The 22,053-nt window shown below is 43.0% G+C and overlaps 2 protein-coding genes across 3 annotated transcripts; one reads left to right on the top strand and one right to left on the bottom strand.

Moving 5' to 3' along the window:
* Positions 1–7,311: 7,311 nt before the first annotated feature.
* Positions 7,312–9,902, bottom strand: mrpl2 (mitochondrial ribosomal protein L2). Its single transcript, XM_010882737.4, has one exon. It carries the CDS (start codon positions 9,769–9,771, stop codon positions 8,860–8,862), a length of 912 nt encoding a protein of 303 aa, XP_010881039.1. The 5' UTR covers positions 9,772–9,902; the 3' UTR covers positions 7,312–8,859.
* Positions 9,903–10,015: 113 nt separating this feature from the next.
* pitrm1 (pitrilysin metallopeptidase 1) lies at positions 10,016–21,732 on the top strand. 2 transcript variants are annotated; one of them, XM_010882749.4, is made up of 27 exons: positions 10,016–10,240; positions 10,570–10,675; positions 10,950–11,056; positions 11,212–11,363; positions 11,457–11,571; positions 11,659–11,755; positions 11,926–12,086; positions 12,287–12,413; positions 12,804–12,892; positions 13,146–13,274; positions 13,474–13,587; positions 13,674–13,770; positions 14,360–14,494; positions 15,913–16,051; positions 16,372–16,488; positions 17,065–17,194; positions 17,491–17,611; positions 17,927–18,003; positions 18,178–18,343; positions 18,888–18,988; positions 19,199–19,319; positions 19,469–19,525; positions 19,735–19,847; positions 19,934–20,056; positions 20,684–20,829; positions 21,287–21,389; positions 21,554–21,647. In XM_010882749.4, exons 1-27 carry the CDS (start codon positions 10,197–10,199, stop codon positions 21,645–21,647), a joined length of 3,081 nt encoding a protein of 1,026 aa, XP_010881051.2. In that variant the 5' UTR covers positions 10,016–10,196. The 2 variants fall into 2 exon arrangements, with proteins under 2 accessions (XP_010881051.2, XP_034147365.1); XM_034291474.1 differs by lacking the exon at positions 10,016–10,240 and having other exon boundaries at positions 21,554–21,732.
* The last annotated feature ends 321 nt before the right edge of the window (positions 21,733–22,053 follow it).

Here is a 22,053-nt window from a genome sequence, read left to right as displayed (position 1 = left end):
ACATTAATGAAAGACTTCTGATTATGACATTACATTAAAGAAAAAACATTCAACCTCTCTGTAGTTCATGTAAGAGTTGACAACATTGTAAAATACAAAATAGCACAAATAGACATCTGATATCGTCTCTTTTCATGATAAGCTGATTTTTATTTTCTCTAGTGGGCAAATATATTCTCATGGTTATGAAGCATGGAAATTCTTGTCACCAACAGAATTCAAATTGCAATGGTCAGTTGTTTATTTTTCTATATGATCACACTTTGCAATAAAGTCTCCTTTAAAGTAAAAAGAGTACACTGCTGCTGATGTTGTCATACATACTGTATATTAACATTCATGAATGTTTGAAGGTGCCTACATTTAATTTGAGTCTCATCTAACTCTCCAAAGTGTCATAGCATCAAAACCACTTGCTCATTAGATATCACTGACACATGGCTGTGTCAAGATCAGTCGCACAGGGAGAACTATGAAGGCTAGCATCTAATGGAATTGAAGCTTCTTTTAGCCTATTACTGACTGTGGGCTCTGAGTGTGATCTATTCTGCCTTTATCAGGTGAGTGAGCCTTTAAGGAGATAGGTCATCCATCGTCCGCGAGATGACCCCAGGGCAGATTCAAATACCAGTGGTGTGTCCCAAATAGCATTATATTTCCTGTATACTTTGTAGAAAATTGGTTGCCATGTGGGACACAGACAGAGAGCGACGACTGCTGTGCAATGATAACAAGCCAAGGACTCTGAAAGGAACTGAGGCGCAACATCAAATGCACCCCGAGTCTCAGAACATCCAGGCTGGCTGTCAGACTACAAAACCGTAGTCTACAACCACCATTGCAATTTGCCAAAAGGTGGATTGCATAATTGTTTTGTTCCAAATTACTTCACTTCGTTTGTCAGACGGCCCTTCAAAAACAATGATAAATGGTTCCGACACTATCTGTAGGCTATTGGAAATAAAGATCTGAAGTCACATTAGTATTTCTATGGTGTAGCTGTATCCCAAACTCACATCAGACATCAATTCAAGGCCAGCAGCCTGGGGTTACATTGAATTCATTACAATACACAGAAAACAACAGTAATTTACATTCTGCTGTAGACAATGACGCGAATCAACACGTACGTGTGTCCCTACTATTCCACCTAGTGTGCTACTTCTAAACAGAGAGCATTTGGGACACAAAATAGCTACAATGCAGCGTTGCATCTATTCAAGGTGTTAAATGTTCTCCTCTTAATTATGTGTCCGGAAAAACCTGGCCGTCAGGTCGAGGTCGACATCTAGAATTGATTTGATGTTCGTAAATGCGGCAGCAGTTTTATGTCAGGGACACTAATAGCCCACAAGAGACTAACTCCCAATGGACTCAGGTCAAATGTATTGTGGCAAATGGGGAATAGGGTGCCATTAGGGACAAAGCCTGAAATGGGTAGAAAGCAAGGGGTTCAAAACAGTAACAAGGAGTGCGTGGTCATTCATCTGTGAGTGGAGAGCGGCAGAGCTTAAAATAACAACCCTATTCCCTATGTAGTCCACTACTCCTGAAAAGAGCCTCATGGCCAAAGGTAGGTCTTTAAAATTATAGACACCGTTTGGGATTCGTATTGCAGTGTTAATTGTTGCCCAGAAGTCAGGGACACGTGTCCCTGCTCTTTCTCAAAAGTTGCAAATGTGAGGAAGTCGTAGGGAATAGAGTCAGACCCTTATATGACGCGGGTGTCCTGACCCAGCAGGGGGAGCCTGTGAGGAAGTCGTAGTGAATAGAGTCAGACCCTTATATGACGCTGGTGTCCTGACCCAGCAGGGGGAGCCTGTGAGGAAGTCGTAGTGAATAGAGTCAGACCCTTATATGACGCTGGTGTCCTGACCCAGCAGGGGGAGCCTGTGAGGAAGTCGTAGTGAATAGAGTCAGACCCTTATATGACGCTGGTGTCCTGACCCAGCAGGGGGAGCCTGTGAGGAAGTCGTAGTGAATAGAGTCAGACCCTTACATGACGCTGGTGTCCTGACCCAGCAGGGGGAGCCTGTGAGGAAGTCGTAGTGAATAGAGTCAGACCCTTATATGACGCTGGTGTCCTGACCCAGCAGGGGGAGCCTGTGAGGAAGTCGTAGTGAATAGAGTCAGACCCTTATATGACGCTGGTGTCCTGACCCAGCAGGGGGAGCCTGTGAGGAAGTCGTAGTGAATAGAGTCAGACCCTTATATGGCGCTGGTGTCCTGACCCAGCAGGGGGAGCCTGTGAGGAAGTCGTAGTGAATAGAGTCAGACCCTTACATGACGCTGGTGTCCTGACCCAGCCGGGGGACCTTTGTTGTCTTCCATTTCACATTTTAATGATTCTCCTGGTGGTTGATGGCTATGCTATTGAATGGAATTTTTCGTAGTCAATATCTTCTGATTTCTCATGCAACGTTAAAATCGCAGGGGAGACACCCGACAGCCTTTAATTAAAATGTTCCACAAGAAAAACAGTATGCAATGCCTTGTTTGGCACAACTTTGATGAGATACATTCCTTAAGAGGGAGATAAACTTACAAAGGGAATCCATTCCTATATTGTTTATAGACCCGCTTCCTGGTCCCGAACTTGATTTGTAAACAGGTCTACAGGAGCTATGATGATTTTACATGGCTCCAGGCAGTGGAGCCCCTGAGGAAAACAAGAAGCCAATGAATGTGTCACACAGTTAACAATGCCAGTCTCCAGGGCTGCAGAGAACAAGGAACAAACACCCAAAAAACACAAACTCCGGGGTTCAACTTTGGAAGTCGTGGCTTTTATTTAATTGTCTTTATTTTTTTACGAGACACATGCTGTTTGGTTTGAAAAGTGGTGTGAGGAATTACTGCATATGAAAGCGATAACGAGTGTCTGCATATTGGGATTATATTGCCCTGTGAAGTTCTTGGCACTACCCCATAAAATATGCATGAATGTTGGAGAGATGAAAATGAATTTAGGGATTTTTCCAGGCAACAATGTCAAAGTATATAATGATATTCCTGTCTATTATAACGCTGATGAATAATTAAAATATCTGACAACACATTTCAATTAAAGGGAGCTTTTTAATAAGCAACTGACGAACAAGCAATCTCTTTCATGACCATGGCAGGCAAAATGTATTTTCCTGTCAACTATTCTGATAAATTCTTATGTGCTAAAAGAAAGTTTCAAACGTGACACAAACACACGCTGTCGTTCATTGGGGGTTATGATGTCAGATCCCATCGCATACACCCTTCTTTTGTGATTTAGAAACAACGGTTGGGTGAAATACGTATAGGTGTCACGTACACAAGGCATGCAGTTAAAAAGGCTACACTGCATGTGTTCATAATCGCACAATAGAGAACGAGAACGTTCACACCAGAACAGCAGGCATCCAGCTACAATCTGAAACCCAGGTAACATCGCAAATGACGCCATACTTACCATGTTTCTAGTGTACTACTTTTGACAGGGCATTGTCAGAAGTAGTGCACCATATAGGGGGCAGGATTGCATTTGGAGAACAAGCCCCGGATCAAGGCAGTAGGATCCGTTTATTGCTCTGAGTCCGAGTGAGCCCTTGCAAAGCAGACTGGACTGGGGACTCCTCACTCTCTGACCTGATCTGCAGGGAATATTTTTTTGATCAAACAGCAGAATGAGAATGTCCTCGGGGTCCAGTCCGAGCAGGATGGTTCTCTAAAGTGAAGAACAGCTTCTTTTAATAAACGCAATAGGAAAAACTTGCAAGATATTCATGGTAAAGCATATATCAAACTTGCCTCAGTGAAAATGTGTCTCTGGGAATTTGTTCTGGCTTTCATTTTGTCACAACCAAGCCTGCTGTGAATACTTGAAACACCCATTTATATTTGAATGAATTAAACAATTCAATCAGAGTGGGCCACAGACTGGCTTTTTCGAAAAAGCTAGTTATTGAACTCCCTGTCTACCTGCCTATATGTTTTGAACTGAGTGACTTCGCATGCTATCGACCTCTTGGCTCTCTCTGTTGGATTGAAGAGCTGTTCATTGTGCTCTTACAACCTGGCAGATTTCTTTATAGTGCCCACAGCATGGTTTTTATGGCTTCCAAATAAAACAGAGCAGGAGCCCGGGGCCATTCTTCGGAGAGAGAAGTAATCTGAGGTCCAAGAAGGTTGAATTGCTAAGGGAGGATATGTCCTTACAAATGTCACACAGAGATCAACTCTAATATTTCAAAGCAAACAGATATTTGTGTTCCTGGGTGTGTGTGTGTGAGTAAATCAACATTGTTGATTCTAATAATTTATATACCAGACTACTAATGGATGGCTGGGCATGGTAGATATTACACAGCAACGGCTACAGACAGTACCATTTCAGAATATCAATGCCGTATCCGGCACAGATGTCTGGATGAAAATCTTCAAACCAGTCTAGACAGCCTTCGCCTGCTATTAACTATTAAGCACCCCAGAAGAATATGGACTCTCAGTTTGGATTGTATTTAATACACGATGCAGTACAAAACATAATATAATGACCTATACCTTTACACTGTGTTCTAGGATAGATCCTAAATCTAGAATGCACTACCTCGTCCCCAAAATACTGTAACCTACAGGTTTTCAGAGATAATCATCCTAGTTTTTGTTTCAGAGTACTACACCTGTATTATCTACCTAAACCATATGTGCTTATTACCCAGCATATCAACACAGTACTTATACACCCAGTTCTGTATTGTCATTTGTTATTGTTATTCATTGTATACATTTCCTTTAGTTAGCATTTTTTATCTTCTACAGTGGGGAGTACAAGTATTTGATACACTGCCGATTCTTCTGGTTTTCCCACTTACAAAGCATGTAGAAGTCTGTAATTTTTATCATACGTACACTTCAACTGTGAGTGATGGAATCTAAAACAAAAATCCAGAAAATCACATTGTATGATTTTTAAGTAAGGTGCAGTTCATACAGGTAATGAGTGGAGAACAGGAGGGCTTCTTAAAGAAAAACTAACAGGTCTGCGAGAGACAGAATTCTTACTGGTTGGTAGGTGATCAAAAACTTATGTCATGCAATAAAATGCAAATAAATTATTTAAAAATCATACAATGTGATTTTCTGGATTTTTGTTTTAGATTCCGTCTCTCACAGTTTAAGTGTACCAATGATAATAATTACAGACCTCTACATGCTTTGTAAGTAAGAAAACCAGCAAAATTGGCAGTGTATCAAATACATGTTCTCCCCACTGTATATTTAAAGTGTATGTTGCTATCTCTTTCTCTTTTTAACTCTGCATAGTTATAAGAGAGAGCATGTAAATTTTACACCAGTTTTTTACATAGCATGATAAAACATTTTATTTGATATACCAGTAGACATAATTAAGATCACTTTTATTCAAGAAACAAAAAACAGTTGTATAATCCAGTTTCCAAAAAAGTTGGGACACAGCGTAAAATGCTAATAAAAACAGAATGCAAATGTGTAAATCATTTATCCCTCTATTTAATTGAAAATAGCACAAAGACAACATATCAAATGTTGAAAATGATAAATGTTATTGTTTTTGGAAAAATATAGGCCCATTCTGAATTCGATGCCAGCAACACGTTTCAAAAAAGTTGGGACAGGGACACGTTTACCACTGTGTTGCATCACCTCTTCTTTTAACAAAACTCGGTAAGCGTTTGGGAACTGAGACCAATTGCTGTAGTTCAGAAAGTGAAATATATTCCCATTCTTGCTTGATATAGGATTGCAGCTGCTCAACAGTTCAAGGTGTCCTTTGTCATATTTTTCATTTCATAATGCACCAAATGTTTTCAATAGGTGACAGGTCTGGGCTGCAGGCAGGCCAGTTTAGTACCCGGACTCTTTTACTACAGAGCCATGCAGTTGTAATACGTGCAGAATGTAGTTTGGCATTGTTTTGCTGAATTAAGCAAGGCCTTTCCTGAAAAAGAAATTGTCTGGATGGCAGTATATGTTGCTCCAAAACCTGTATATATTGTTCAGCATTAATGGTGTCTTCACAGATGTGCAAGTCACACGCCATGTGCACTAATGCACCCCCATACCATAATGGATGCTGGGTTATGAACTGCGCACTGATAACAAGCTGGATGGTCCGGAGGACGTGGCGTGATTCCCCAAAAAAAAAAAATCATTTGATTCGTCAGACCTCAGGACAGTTTTCCACTTCGCCCCAGTCCATCTTAAATGAGCTTGGGCCCAGAGAAAGTGACAACGGTTCTGAATCTTGTTTATATATGGTTTCTTCTTTGCATGGCAGAGTTTTAACTTGCATTTGTGAATTTAGCAATGTACTGTGTTCACAGACAATGGTTTTCGGAAGTGTTTCTGAGCCGCTGCAGTGATTTCCACTACAGAACGCCTGTTTTTAACGCAGTGCCATCTGAGGGCCTAAGAGATCATGGTCATCCAATATTGTGTATTGGCCTTGTCTCTCGGATACAGAGATTTCTCTGGATTCTCTGAATCCTTTAATGATATTACATACAATAGATGACAAGATCCCCAAACTGTGCAATTATACGTTAAGAAACGTTATTCTTGCACTATCATGCACTAGTTGCCCGCGCAGTCTTTCACAGAGTAGCGAAACCCTTCCCCATCCTCACTTCTGAGAGACCCATCCTCCCTGAAATGATCATTTAATACCCAATCATGTTACTGACCTGTTGCCAATTGACCTAATTAGTTGTGATATTCCACCAGTTTTTTTAGAATTACACAATTTTTCTAGTCTTTTGTTGCCTCTGCCCCAACTTTTTTGAAATGTGTTGGTGGCATGAAATTCAAAGTGTTCATACATTTTCAAAAAACTAAATGTCTGTTTCCACATTTTATCAGTTGTCTTTGTACTATTTTCTATTGAATATAGGGTTAAAATGATTTGCACATCATTACATTGTGTTTTTATTTACATTTTATACTGTTTACCAACTTTTGTGGAAACAGGGTTGTAGGTGGGAGGCTTATTTTTGACCACGTTTGCAGCAAATACGTAACGTTGATCGACCGGTCACAAGAAAATCTCTACAGATTAAAAACAATATTCAAACATGGGCTAGTATGTGACCTGTTCTCTGTTCTTCATCAAATAGAAAAGGATTTTCACATTTTGAGTCGCATGACATCTGAATGACATGGCCATGACACTACTGCCATCTGCTGGTAAATCAGGGATTCACAAGTAGATTCAGAACTGGGTCCACTGAAGTTTCTCTGGTGGAACAGGGCTATGAAATGAGTACAAAAATACTACTGAAAAAAGAAACAAACAGCAGGTTCAATATTTACTATGGGCGTGTATTTCTGAAAAACAGTAGTTTTTACATTTGTATCATTAATTGGGATCACTAAATCAACATAGCACGTGTGAAATAAAGGCCTAGTTGGTTCAGAACTTGCCGCTTTTTTTTAACCCTCACTGCTTCTTCCTCCATCACGACCAATACTTCAGACATTTCAATGCTGAGAAAGAGCTCTATGAAGAGACATCATGCCCTCAACAAACACGCAGACCTGATGGGATCCTATAAGACAAGCTCAAATTCACTAGTTAAGGACTCATAACAGCCTGCCACAAGAGGCACAGTGAGTGACAATAAATGCAATAAAATGAATAAGAATGTTGCTTTTTCCTCTATAATGTAGACATGTATTAAAGCACCTCCCTTTATTCACCATTTGATCTAGTCCATTGTCTATCCAATAGCTATATATTATTATTTGTTTTACATTAACAAGACCATTAACATTATAAATTGATTACTGTTGATTTTATTATGTCATTGCAATTGTAGACAAATGATTTCACTCCGTTTTTCACCCATCCCAGTTTTGTGAGGACACTTCTCAATCTTTGACTCCCTTGTAACTGCTAAAGAGTTGCTGAGAAGAGACAAGATCATACCTCAGCAAGCCTTTCTGCTTATCATACTGCTTTCTGAAACCAAGATTTCGCCAAGTACATGCACACTTGGAGGAGAGCTTGTTTTCTGGACAACAACCACCCTTTGAGCGTGCACAAAATATCATAAGGATTCGCTAGACCACCAGGAGTAAAGGTAGCCCTGTTCGACACCCGACACGGGCCTAGACTGAGCTAACTCACGGTCACTGTCGGTATGCCACATCCAGGACTAGCACGCCTGTCTGCAATGACGCAGCGGTCACACAATGGGGTGACTTGGGAGCCTAACCTTATAATTTTCTATTGTTAATATTGTTCTGTTGACACATTGTTATGGCAATAAAAAAAGCAAATTAAAATGCAATTTAATACTTTAAATGTAATGTCCAAAACATTGTCACACCCATTGGCCGAACAAATAACTGACAGTTTTGTATCTTACAAAGGCATCACTAACAAGAAAAGCTCTTCAGTATCACTACCTCAGTTAAACTAACAGATAAGCGAGAGGTGAAGATGGCATTCGTAATGCCAATATTGTTGAATCATAAGCCAACAACATCCTGTTTAGGGTTCACAATAGAAAGATCTCAATGTAGTACTCCCCACATCCTCGTCACCTTCTCCAAACAAATAGGAAGAGAATGAGGGTTAGGTAGCCCAGTGACTAAAGCATCTGAACAACCCCAGAGACAGCAAATTGAGAAATATGATGTCCCGAACAAGGCAGCTATCCCTAATTGCTCCCAGATGTTAATGTTTTCTCAGTCAACCTGGTAAAAAAAAAAAAAGGTACACATTTTGTATATAAACCCAGTCAAAGAGTAGAGGACATGAAGAGTATGCAACGGAGATCGCAAAATACAGTTTTAAAACCCTTGCAGATTGATAGACGCTGAGGACAAACACCAGAGTCTTTGTTAGTTGGCAGACACTGACGGCATGTTAACGTAACTCTTCATGGGGGGAAGTGGTTTGATCTTACGTCCGGCCCAGCCTCCTTTCCTCTGCCACAAGCCGCTGGAGGGACGAATGCCAAGCCAACGGTTTCTCCCGGCTTTACCGATGATCCGTTTGTTATGGTCGACGTTGGACACTCGTCCCACTGTGACCATGCAAGTCTCCATCACCTGCACCTGCAGTTTTGATGGCAGCTGGACAATTGCTGTTCCGTTGACCTTACGAAGTAACACACCGCTTGTACCGGCAGCGCGGATGTAGGTGGCTCCCTTCCCGGGATACAGCTCCAGGTTGTTGATCAGAGTTCCAACGGGAAGAGCTCCCAGGGGGAACGAGTCTCCCTCATTAGCGGCGACAGCCATGCGGCCTATAGTCCCAGAGGTTTTAATGAGATCTCCAACTTGCATGTTCTCCGTAGCAATGATCCAACGCTTCCTATTGCCCCCAGCCACTAGAGCTATATCTGCTGACCTGCAGGGGTCGTACCGAACCTCCACCACCTTCTCCTCGAAGGCCTTCTCCTCATTGCCTGGTTGGTAGCGGAGACGCTGGAAGTCAATCCAACGGTATCTTTGTTTGTGGCCTCCTCCAATGCCGTGCGTACGAATTTTCCCCGTGTGATCTCTGCCTCCAGTCTTCTTCATGCCAATAGGTCGGATGGTGTACTTCTCCCTGTTTTTCCATGCGGTTCTGTTCTGCTCCAGACTGGCTGTAGTCAGGAAGCCTCTCCACTGTTCTAAACATGAGCCCCATAAGCCAGAGCAGGTTCGTAGAGATAAGACCTGAGAGCGGACCGCCGTCTGGTAGGGTAACAAAACAGGCCGGGAGAGAGCCAGTGAGCGCAGAGTCCGAGATAATGATAACACCGCCATGATGACAATTTCCAGGGAAAAAACCCGAAGCTGTATCTGAAGTTATTTCATATCAATCCCCCCCACTTGATTCTCCGTGTCCTTCACGGATAACACGCTATGTCGCATAATTTGAACGTCACAAGTTTTAGACCGCGCGCATGTTAAGTTGTCAGAGATTTTAAAAGAAAGGGGGAGCTATGTCTTTCATTGGTCAAGGAATAGGGAACGTTTACGTGCTGCAGGTCGCTGACCAATAGCATTACGGTACTGGTGACCGTGAACCTACTTGACAGCATGTCGGCATGATATGATACATTGTGTAGCTAGCCATATTATGAGAGTTGTATGACTGTAGTTAATTTAATCTTCAGAGGATAATATTCTGATATGCACGTTTATATATTAATATCAACTACATTCATTGCTGCTAAATTAAGGAAATCATGTTTAGGCAAAAAACGATCCTCCATAAACTTCGACATCTGAGGTAAGAGCTAGTACGCACTGCTAGCCAACGGTATTGCATACATGTGACAGACTATTTCGAAATTACTTTCCTTGATCATGTAGACATGTCTTAATTGTAGTAAGATGGCATGGTATGTACACACGTTTGTCTAGATTCTGTGTCTTCTCGGTTTTTCTACTGTAGTCGTAGTATGTTAACAAATGTGTGACCTGAGTAGATCACAGCTGATGCAAGCGAACAGTAAAACATTTTTCTGTTATCAAATCTCCTTGTTGATTAATTTCACAACAGTGGTAGATTAAATTCAGGAAGGTAGTAATGATACTTTTCTCTCTTGCTAACGCCAGCGTCCTGGGACAGAATCCGTCATGGAGGTTCAGGAGTACATCAGCAACAGAGAGAGCGTTGCAGTACCAGGCAGGGCAGAAGATTCATGGCTTCACAGTTAAGGAAGTATGTTTTCCAAGACATTACGTAATAAGTAAATTACTCATTTAAGGAGAGTATTATCCAATGCGACAGTAGGCATTTTACTCTGGGCTGTCCTAACGGGATTTGAACTCACAACCATGACATTGCAAACGCCAAGCATAACCAACTGAACCACAGTTCACCTCAACCTCTAAAACGTGCTTATTCTTAGCTACTGCTTTCACAACAAACTCTAGGCATGGGTTAATGTTAAAGTTTGGATGAAATGTAATGTAATCGTCCTGTATTGGTGCAGGTAGTCACGGTTCCTGACCTGTTCCTCACAGCCGTCAAACTGACCCATGACAACACGGGCGCCCAGTATCTCCATGCAGCTAGAGATGACAAAAACAATCTCTTTAGGTAATAATGCGCTGTTTGTGTGAAATAGCTTTTTTTTATTATTTTTTTTACAGTTATTTGGGGGACATGTAATCCCTGGGCTCCGTTGTCACAGTACTAAACGATTGCTTTTTGTAACGAGAGTGTTTTCTGCTGTCGTCATGACACCTTTGCAGTGTTCAGTTCAGGACAACCCCGATGGACGACACCGGGGTTCCTCACATCCTGGAACACACTGTGTTGTGTGGCTCGCAGAAGTACCCCTGCAGAGACCCCTTCTTCAAGATGCTCAACAGGTCACTGTCCACGTTCATGAACGCCTTCACAGGTACTGCACTTGTGCGCGAGTCTGTACACGGATCGTAAAACGCACGTTTGTGCGCACAGCGAGTGAATCTTCTGGGGGTTTTGTTGTTTGCAGCCAGCGATTACACCATGTACCCGTTCTCCACACAAAACGGAAAAGATTTCCAGAATCTTCTCTCGGTGTATCTGGATGCCGTTTTTTTCCCTTGTCTACGAGAACTGGATTTCTGGTGAGTAGGTTGGTTTGGATGGATGCTGCTTCATCAAGGTCCGAGGCGTCCCGCATTCACACGCCCGTCCTCTATGTTCCGTCTAAGGCAGGAGGGATGGAGACTGGAGAATGAAAACCCGACAGACCCGGCCTCTCCTTTGGCCTTTAAAGGAGTCGTCTTCAATGAGATGAAGGGCGCCTTTGTGAGTCGCTTCTTTTCCAATTATTCAAGACGCACCTATTTTGTGTAGTTCAACTCATTTATTCAAATGTTAGTGAGAGAGAATGAATTACTGAGCAGTGGGCTCAGGAGATGGGCGGATCCAGGTGATTTTAGGTTTCTCACACGCGTCCCATCTGAATGTGACTTCAGTCAGACAACGAGCGGGTGTACGCCCAGCACCTGCAGAACAAGCTGTTCCCTGACCACACGTACGGGGTGGTGTCTGGAGGGGAGCCCCTGGCCATCCCTGACCTCACCTGGGAACAACTCAAACACTTCCACGCCACACACTATCACCCCAGCAACGCAAGGTATAGTTCACTCTCTTTGACACACACACACACACACACACACACACCGGGAACAGGGTACATGCTATTGGGTAGGATTAAGTGCGCAGCAATCAAATTACTAGAGCCTTTTGATCCTTGTCAGTCGGCAACATCCAGATGGATCACTTTTGGATGAAACCAGGACTGTGCTTTGGCAGTGACCATCTTCCATCCGTTAGGTTTTTCACCTACGGAGATCTGCCCCTGGAGCAACACCTGGAGCAGATCCAGGAGGAAGCTCTGTCCAGGTTTGAGCGGACTGAGCCTGACACCGCTGTCCCTAGTCAACCCATCTGGGACCAGCCTGTAAGTCGCTTCATTTGGTTCCAGAAGATCACCCGTTGATTATCACAGATCCGCAACATTTAGCCAAGTTCTTAAGGTTTTCAGCTGCCCAACGGAAAGGTTCCACGACGGAAAGGTTCCACGACGGAAAGATCCACGGTCTGAGAATGAGAGCAGGGCACAATGAACTCAACCAGCCGTTAAATCTACCAGACACAACCCTGATGCAGACTCATTATATACGCATTAGTAGTTTGATTTCCAGTCATTTCCATCAATGATTGTATTACAACTTACTGTTTATTGGTGTGTTTGTGTCGCGGCATCACATAATCTATTTCAGACGGACCACGACCTGTGCTGTGGACATCAGGTCTTAATTGACATTGTGTGGTTTTTGTTTGTTTACAGAGAGAGGACCATGTGACCTGCAGTCCTGATGCCATGTCACCTGATCCAGCCAAACAGAACACTCTCTGTATGAGCTTCCTACTGGGAGAGTACGTCACTCTGAGCGACGGTTACCCTAAACCTATGGTTAATGAAACCTGAATCTCAACATAGCTGTGTCTAGGCTAGCCTATCTAGCCAGTTGGTTTGGTGCTTTATACTTCATTGATCAGTTTTACAAGTGATTGTAAATAATGTCTTTGTTGCCGGTGCTGCGACGAGGCAGAAGGCCAGGTCTTTCATTCTCATGTTTGTTTTCTTCTCTCTACCTCTCCTTCCCTTTTACTTTCTGTCTCTTTCCAGCATCACAGATACATTTGAGAGCTTTACCCTGAGTTTGCTATCCTCTCTGATGATCTCCGGTCCAAACTCTCCCTTCTACAAGGCTCTCATAGAGCCCAAGATAGGATCAGACTTCTCATCTGTCGTCGGGTGGGTTAATCACTTCAGAGACGGATTTAGAATCAACTCCCATTGAAAGTCCCAGAATGTGGTCTCTTCGTGTCAGTGGAGCTTCCACCTTCAACCAGTTTTCATCTCAATGTTTAAGCCAGAGCATCAAAAGAGCTCTTTGAAATGTTCTGATGCATATACAGTCAGGTTTATTGATCTGTTAATGTAATTTTAACAGTTATGATGGTAGCACCAAAGAAGCATCGTTCAGCATTGGCTTACAAGGAATGGCGGAAGAAGACATCCCCAAAGTCAAGCAAATTATTGTCCAAACCATCGATGAGATCATTGCGTGAGTAAACAGCTTGGGAGTTATGTGCTCAAACTGTCTTCCCAAAAATGCCCAGTCATCTGACCGGGCCTTTCCTTACCACACAGTAATGGATTTGAAGAGGAGAGGATCGAGGCTCAGCTTCATAAGATTGAGATCCAGATGAAACATCAGTCAACCAGTTTCGGCCTGTCACTGGCATCTGTGAGTAGATCACAAGGTCAAGGGTTGATTAGCGCCCCCCCGTGGTTGTGCTAAAAGTTGAAGACATGAGTTCCGGGTTCTCCCGATGATGAACCTAATAAAATACTTTGATGTTTAGGATTTTACCCTCCTTGTGCAATAAGCTGTAGGAATGAAATGCCTGGAGACTTCTTGCACTATTTTGGTTTATCAAGAGATAATAGAACGCGTCACACCCCTCTGCCAATAACAAGCTAGTTTTCTGTTTTCGCCTGACCACTTAGACCACCCCCAGATTGTTCTAGCAAACGTCTTGCTTGAGAGATTGTTTAAGGGTCTTCATTTGTTTTTGCTCATTTTGGACGTTTTAGTTTGATATTAAATTGTTACCCAGAAATGATTTGAAATTGAAAATGAAAACTGCTTCACTTGGCCTTTAACATCCCAGATATGTCCCTGAACAGACCGACAGACACACACACACCCTACACCGAATAAATAAAGGAATATAAGATTGTGAAAAGACGTAACATGTCAGTATGTTTTTGTCCTGGGCATTTCCTACGGTACGACCGCGTTTCCTCTGTGCCCTGTCCATCTCCACTAACAGTACATAGCTTCCTGCTGGAACCACGATGGTGACCCGGTCCAGCTGCTGAAGATCAGCGACAGTGTGACTCAGTTCAGACAGGCCTTGAAGGATAATCCTCGCTTTCTCCAGGAGAAGGTCCTACACTACTTTAAGGTAAGAGACCAGACAGGATAAATAATATTGAATTTGAGTTTCATCTCTGTTTCTAAATCTGAATAGTTTAATACACTGATAAAACAAATCAAATGTAATATGATATAACAGGCTAATGGTGATTTTCGAGGAGTCTTCAAGGAAAGATTATAGAGGAAGGCAATAGCCATTTGGAGCACTGGGAGAATTCCCAGCGGGCCTTTCAAACTAGGGAGTACATCTCTGCAATGTATAGCTATTTTACTAGAAACTCAGGATATCACAATGTGTCTTATGTCCTGCTACTTACTTTGGTCAGATTGTGATACAGCACTGTCACCTTTTAGAAGTTCTACATACATTCATTTGTATTCAGGTTGATGAAAGGCCCAAGGTAACCACAGTAAAGGAAGTCTTACTTCTGAATACCTAGATGACATAAGCCTCTTTTTGTTAGTGTAGTCCTGTCAAATACTTCAGTGGTTGACTTAGTAGTTGGTCCTGTCTCTGATTGACAGTTAAGCCATCCAGCCCTCCCTGAGCAGCCAGACATTATTCTGTGTCTCAGAGTATTGCACCGTCTGTTTCATTCTAGGCTTCAGATTACAGCATGTTTAATCAAGATGGTTTGTGCCAAGGGTTTTAAACTCTTACCCTACAAGGTCCAGAACATACTGGGTTTTTGTTCACCCTCATGCATATTTACATCCATTTGCTGTCCCGAGTGTAAGTCTGTAAGTAGTGTGTGTAGAACTGGTCCAGAGTTGAGTTTGAACGGTTTGTTTTCTCCTTTTGTAGAGAACAATTATTTGGCTGCCAGATAGGTCTGTCTTCGTGAGTATTCTAGCTATCAGAGATAGCAGCTCCTTGTGGTGGGTCTGGTACAAGTAAGCTCTGTTGTGGTCAGAGATCGGCTCTCCTCCAAACGTGTAGGTTTCACTAGAAACCTCTTGTTGAGAAGGGGTGAGATAAGAACCTGAAACAGCTCAGTAGAATGTGCTTAGGAGGACATATTTCCTGACTCTCACCAGCTTGCCGGATGTTTCAGTGAAGAAGCAAAGCCATAGCAATGAATTGGTCATCAAGTATATTTTGATAGCATTTCCAAGCAAGTACATCATTCTACTGTCAAATGGATCAAGTACAATTGGAGAAAATTCCAAACCACTGGCAATCTACATAGGACCAGTGATTCCACCAAATTCTGCACAAGAACTATGCTGAATGTAAAAAAAAAATTTCCTTTCCAGGGGGTGTACATACTTTTTCACATGACTGTTGTCTTGGACATGAAGGAGAAAGTATAAAAATGTGTTCTTAAGAGACACATTTATGATTTTAGTTCCTAGAAGATGACCAGGACAATGTTTTAAGCAATAGTATATTGAAAAAGAGGCCCAAGATTCTGTTTAACCAACAAGATGTTTGTGCCCATGCAGAACAACACTCACAGACTGACTCTGTCGATGAGTCCTGATGAGGCTTACCTAGAGAAACAGACCAAATCAGAGAAGGAGAAACTCCAGAAGAAGATAAAGGCTCTGTCTGAAAGTGACAAGAAAGAGATTTATGAAAAGGGTAAGTTGTTTGCCTGCCTCCAGTACTGAAGGGATCTGCAATATCTCATTGACTTCATTTTAAAAGATCAAAGGTAGAATTGGCGATATGGCATACTGTTGATACACAAACTGCACAGCATATTGGGTATATTTCCACAACAGCCAAAGGCGCTAATGTCCAAGGCTAAACCGCGCTGCTGTTTTTGTGTTGAATACAGCATGAAACAAACCTGCGTTTGCTTGGTGAGAGCAATGTTTAGGGTTTTGCTCTTTCCTATATCTGTGGTGGTTTACATGTTGGTCCTAATTTACATTGTGTTTGTGTTGTTTCCTATCCAGGTCTTGAGCTGCTGTCAGTTCAGAGCCAGACCCAGGATGCCTCATGCCTCCCTGCCCTGAAAGTTTCGGACATTGAGCCAACAATATCAGTAACACCTGTAGTGATGGACACTGCAGGTACAGTACTTATTGTAGTATTGGACCCAGTTTCCTGAAATTATGCCTCTACAGTAAAGTAACAGCCCAGTGAGAGTGTCATTCTGGTTCTTAACTCATATTCGTAAGTTGGGGGAAAGAAAATGTAAAAAAAAAAAAAAAACACCTCAGGCTTTCTCAAGCAGAATGTTTCAAAACCTTGGATGGCTTTTGAACCGGCCAATCAGCTGTCTAGAGAAGGATGGGCTTGCTAATCAGCAGCCTACTATAATGACCGGTATACAGCCGCACCGTTCTGTTGTTCCAACACAGAAAAACTGCTTTTTAACATTTAATTACAAGTATGGAGAAGGAAAACTTTTATTTACGCTGTAAGTAAATATAAGCAATATCTCTTCGGTGTCTGGAAATGCTATAAAGTTACTTTAAAACAAGGCGTGGTTCTCATACATTCTAATGCACAATTTTTTCCTAATGAGTACACTGGCAAATTCACTAGTCTGTAGCGCAAACAAATGACTTGTGTAACTCCCTGAAGGAAACGTCCTTGTTGTTGCGGTACTTTTTCCTCACCGTCCCACTGTCTTTGGCCTGAAGGCGGCGTGCCGGTGCAGTACTGTGAACAGCCCACCAACGGCATGGTGTACTTCAGGGCCGTGTGTAGTCTCAACACCCTCCCCGAAGACCTCAAACCGTACGTGCCCCTTTTCTGCAGCGTCATCACCAGGTGAGTGCAGCCGAAACGAGGGATCCTTCACGCCTTGTCCCGAAAGGTTTGGCTCGATGACATGCCTGAAATCAATGGAGGTGTTAGCTGAGTTTCAGCCTTTTGAAATGTTGTCAGTGTGAGTCACGCGATTGGGTGGCATGCCGGGGCGGGTCCACTTGGGTGGCATGCCGGGGCGGGTCCACTGGTACTTAACGAATGCGATAATGTGTCATTCCAATTGAGATAAGGTTGTGCGATTGCGGGTGTGTTTGGCTGTTAGGTGAATTGTGATAAGATAACGTGTCTTGTTTCAGGATGGGCTGTGGGCGGCTTGACTACCGCCAGCAGGCCCAACAGATGGAGCTGAAGACCGGGGGCATGTCGGTCTCCACGTCGGTCCACCCCGACCACTCTAACATGGACATGTATGAGCAGGTCAGTCAGCGGCCAATCACGTGAAGCTCCGCCTCCAGTACACGCCACCATGTCACCGTCGGCCATGAAAGCACGCGCCGCTGTGATGTTCACCTCACAGTGGTGTAGAACGGCCATTTTTATCTTATTAATTGTCGCTTGCTTTTTTAGGCTGGGTTTCTGTGTAGGCATGTTCTGACAACTCCTCCTGATCTAAAAAGAGCTTTGTAAATAAAGCTGGTGGATTTTGTTATAGGTAGCCAATTGTGTTCTTGGGTTGCAAACGTTCCCAATGTTTAAATTATGCCTTCTCCAACAACCCTGTTTTATTTGCAGGGAGTGCTGCTCTCATCTTCATGTCTGGAGAGGAACCTTCCAGACATGTTTCACCTGTGGAGTGAGATATTCAACAGGTCGGCTCACACATCCATCACATGAATACCAGGGCATAGAGAACAGTACTAATTAGTCATATGATCATATCAGATAATAATCCTACCGTGAATATGCCAGACATGGTTCTGCCACCATTAACCTCCATATCCATTGCCTACTAATGACTCATTTAATTGACCCTTGACCTGCAGCCCGCACTTTGATGATGAGGAGCGTCTGCGTGTGCTGGTCATGATGTCGGCGCAGGAGCTGGCTAATGGGATCTCTTACTCTGGTCACATGTACGCCATGACACGCGCAGCTCGCAGCCTGACCCCAACCGGAGAACTAAATGAGACGTTTGGAGGGATGGAGCAGGTGAGGGGGGGGTGGGCTATGGAAATATTCAGACCGGGTAACCAGAGTCTAGATGCAAATGGAAAAAACCTAGTCGAATACGGACAATGGTATTGTAGCCTCTTAATGAAAATACAGTGTCTTCCAATGGGAGGGTCAGACCAATGCTCATTTTCTGAAGATTTGAAGATTTGATTCACAACACCGCTTTAACCAGAGTTGTTGTGGCAAATCCGGCAAGAAGAATGGGACAGAATCACTTCAGTACTTTGCAAAGCTGGTACATACCAAAGACTTTAAGCTGTCATTGCACTGAAAGGTGGCTCTATCAAATATTAATGTTTGGGAGTTTAATACTTATTTGGTGTTTAATATTCCCCAACAACAACCAATGTCATTTAAGAAATAATGAATTTGTTCTTTCATATTTTATTCCAAAAACACAAAGTTTTAATGTAGCATTTCTATTTCATTTAAGAGAGAATTAGGCAGGAGTCTGAATATCATCTATACTTTTAAAATAACAGACGTCACCTTTCTTTTTTATGTGTATCATTACTATCAGGTCAAGTTCATGAAAAGGATTGCAGAGATGCCAGACCTGACCAAAGTTCTACGGACCCTCCCTCGAATCAAGAGGCACATTCTCAATCCGCTGAACATGAGGTGGGCATAGGCTTTACATGTTACATGTACTTAAAGGTGCAAGATCTTAAAGCACCATATCTCTATGATATGTTACAAACTGCAAAAAATTGCATGTCGTATCAAACTACGAAAAGGTGAAATAGAACACACAAGAACAGGACACAATTTTGGCTTATGAGTATATATTTTTTGCCTGAGGTATATGACAACCTGTGGTTATTTGGACAGATGTGCAGTTAACACCACGCCACAGAAGGTAGCTGACGCAGCAGGACAGTTGGATCACTTCATTTCCGGAGTAGCTTCCAATAAGAAGGACCGCAGACCAGTTCGGCCAGATATCGCTGAAGTAGGAACGAAGACTTTACTATAAACAATTAATTTAATCACAAATGACAGACTATTCCCAATATAGTGCACAACTTTTGACCAGGGCCTATTGTAGGAAACCTGAAGCCTGTACGGGTAGGAGTTGACTGGTTCTTTTGATCCCAACAGAGACCTCTGGACCCGCTGGCAGCCCCAGGATCCGGCCCAAGTAGGAAACTCATCAAAGTGCGTATCGCCCCACTGTTTTTAACTAAGCCTATGTTACATAATGTGTTAAGCGTCTCCGTAAGAATACTGATTTGGGATCAGTTGTCCCTTTCACGACAACCAATAATGGACCTGATCCCCGACCAGCATTCTTACTCTGGGTCGCTCGATCCCAACGACCTCCGTCCTTCTACGGCTGGTTCTAATCTCCGGTCGACCCACTACAGGAGGCCCACTTCAAGCCGTGTCAGATGAAGACCTTTTTCCCGATGCCCTTCCCTGTCAACTTTGTCAGCCACTGTATCCGTACGGTTCCCTTCACCCATGAAGACTATGCCAGGTGACGTCTGACGGCTTGTTCCCATACCCAACCAGAACATCTCATATCAGTGTTCTTACTGAAATGTCCCCCTCCATCTCCTTCAGCCTGAATATCCTGGCCCGGATGATGACGGCTAAGTACCTGCACGGAGAGATCCGAGAGAAGGGTGGAGCCTATGGGGGCGGGGCCAGGATGGGCGGTGGACTGTTCACCTTCTACTCGTACCGGTGGGTTATGTCTCCACACAACAGGGGGTTAGCGTAGTCCAAACGGTGTGTTGGCCTCGCTGCCGGAAAGAAATCATTTTGGTACATTTAGGGGAAATCCTATTTTTTTCTTTTCATGCAAACCTGAAACGTCAGGAATCTTCTTAAAGGGTTTATTTCATTCTGTAATACAGCTCCACCTCATAGATGCGCTAGATTCATCTTTGTGGAACAACAAACTTGACAGAAAAAAATGAATGTTCTGTCACAATGAATATATACCAAGTTATTGAATCCAAATTTTCTGTGATTCATTTAAACCGCGAGTCACAATCTTTTTGAACATCTCTGCCAAGAGAACAATGAAAACACACTGCCCATAGTTTTCAGTACAGGTAGAAGGCTCAGGGATGATGATGATGATGATGGCAGCATTGTCTTTACTCCTAGCTGTCATAGTTTGAAACCTCCGAAAAATGGGATGTCATGATACCAGTTCATCTAACAGAAGAGGAACACTGTAGCACACTGTATTCCCATGTCTTGGCGATGCTTGTCGTTATCCTCTTTAAGGAGGAACATGTACAGTTTGAATATACTTGGCAAATGTAGTTTTAGCCCATTGTTCCATGTCTGTGTTGGTACCAGAGACCCCAACTCCGTACAGACTCTGGCAGCGTTCCGTAAGGGGGTGGACTGGGCCCGATCAGGAGCGTTTACCCAGCAGGACATCGACGAGGCCAAGCTGTCCGTGTTCTCAGCAGTCGACTCCCCTGTTGCTCCTTCCGATAAAGGTGAGTGGTGGCAGCGTCCTAAATGGTCCCCTTATGTAATGAATGATGGGCCTGAAAGTAGTACACTACATAGAGAATTAGGGGAGCCAGAGGCCTACCTCACAACACTGAGTCCCCACTAGGTGACCAACAACACTACTGACACAAGCTGCTTGCTTTCATGTCCTTCCTCATCTTCAGATCCAACCTCTTCATCTGCCATTTAACATGCTGCTCTTTTATGGTTGGTGTTAGTCTAGTTAATGAAATTCCAAACCAACAAGGTTTTATTCATTTTTACTCTTGAACAAGGCACACCTATTTGCTCCTGTAGGTCTGTCTGGATTAGAGCGCCTGTCAAATGACTGATTAAATGTGGTGTTTTGCTGCGGTATCTTTTATAACCCATTCGTAACAGAGGACAGCTTTGGGAACATTTCCGGTCCACAAAGAGGTAATATCCAGGCATGCTTTGCAGGTATGGGCCGTTTCCTGACTGGAATTACAGATGAGCTAAAACAGGCCCACAGAGAGAGACTGTTTGCTGTCACATCAAAGAACATTGTTGACGTGGCTGGCAGGTAATGTGGGTTTTGGTTGGACATCAGGTATTCAGGTATTCAATCTGTAATAGGTGTTTTAAATCCCTGACTCTTCTTTTAGTGCTTCAACTCACATTTACCCTAAATTAGCCCCAATGTCAAGGGATTAAATCCAATCATCTTTTTGCTGTCGTTTAACACAGGTACCTTGGCATTGGGCAGAGGACATGTGGGGTTGCAGTTCTGGGCCCAGAAAATGACACCATCAGGAAAGACCCTTCATGGGTTGTAAAATAATGGCGCTCTTCAGGTGCTGTCGTCAGACAGTGTATGCTGCTTTGATTTTTAAAGCACCTTGAGAAATAAGGCCAGAACCAAATACGCACAACAGTGAACAGTTATTCCATGCATCTGACCTTAGCTGGAGACCATATTCATCATGTTTACATATGACTGAATACATTTAATCGGTTTTTCCTTGGCAGAACTTTACCTCTGGCTCCATGTATTAGATGACTTTACAGAACTGCATTTCCAATTAAATTATGTATGACAATGGTGACCATTAAATAATGTTGTACAATGAATACCATGTTTTTTTTGATTTGTCATCACTTGCCTAGTCAACATGCTTGATTTTTGCGTGGTTACATTACATAGGAAACAAAACATATCTGCAGTGGTAGTGATTTTCATAAGGCAA

The sequence above is a fragment of the Esox lucius genome, chromosome 3, assembly GCF_011004845.1.
Source record: "Esox lucius isolate fEsoLuc1 chromosome 3, fEsoLuc1.pri, whole genome shotgun sequence".
In the NCBI taxonomy this organism is placed as follows: Eukaryota; Metazoa; Chordata; class Actinopteri; order Esociformes; family Esocidae; genus Esox; species Esox lucius.
This window is presented reverse-complemented; position numbering and strand designations above follow the sequence as displayed.

What these genes read in the sequence shown, in the direction of transcription:
- mrpl2 (XM_010882737.4), bottom strand. Translation starts at nt 9,771, where the DNA reads ATGGCGGTGTTATCATTATCTCGGACTCTGCGCTCACTGGCTCTCTCC.
- pitrm1 (XM_010882749.4), top strand. Translation starts at nt 10,197, where the DNA reads ATGTTTAGGCAAAAAACGATCCTCCATAAACTTCGACATCTGAG. An exon ending in GTTCATGAACGCCTTCACAG is followed by an intron (nt 11,364 to 11,456) that starts GTACTGCACTTG and finishes TGTTGTTTGCAG; the next exon opens with CCAGCGATTACACCATGTAC. An exon ending in TATCACCCCAGCAACGCAAG is followed by an intron (nt 12,087 to 12,286) that starts GTATAGTTCACT and finishes TCCATCCGTTAG; the next exon opens with GTTTTTCACCTACGGAGATC.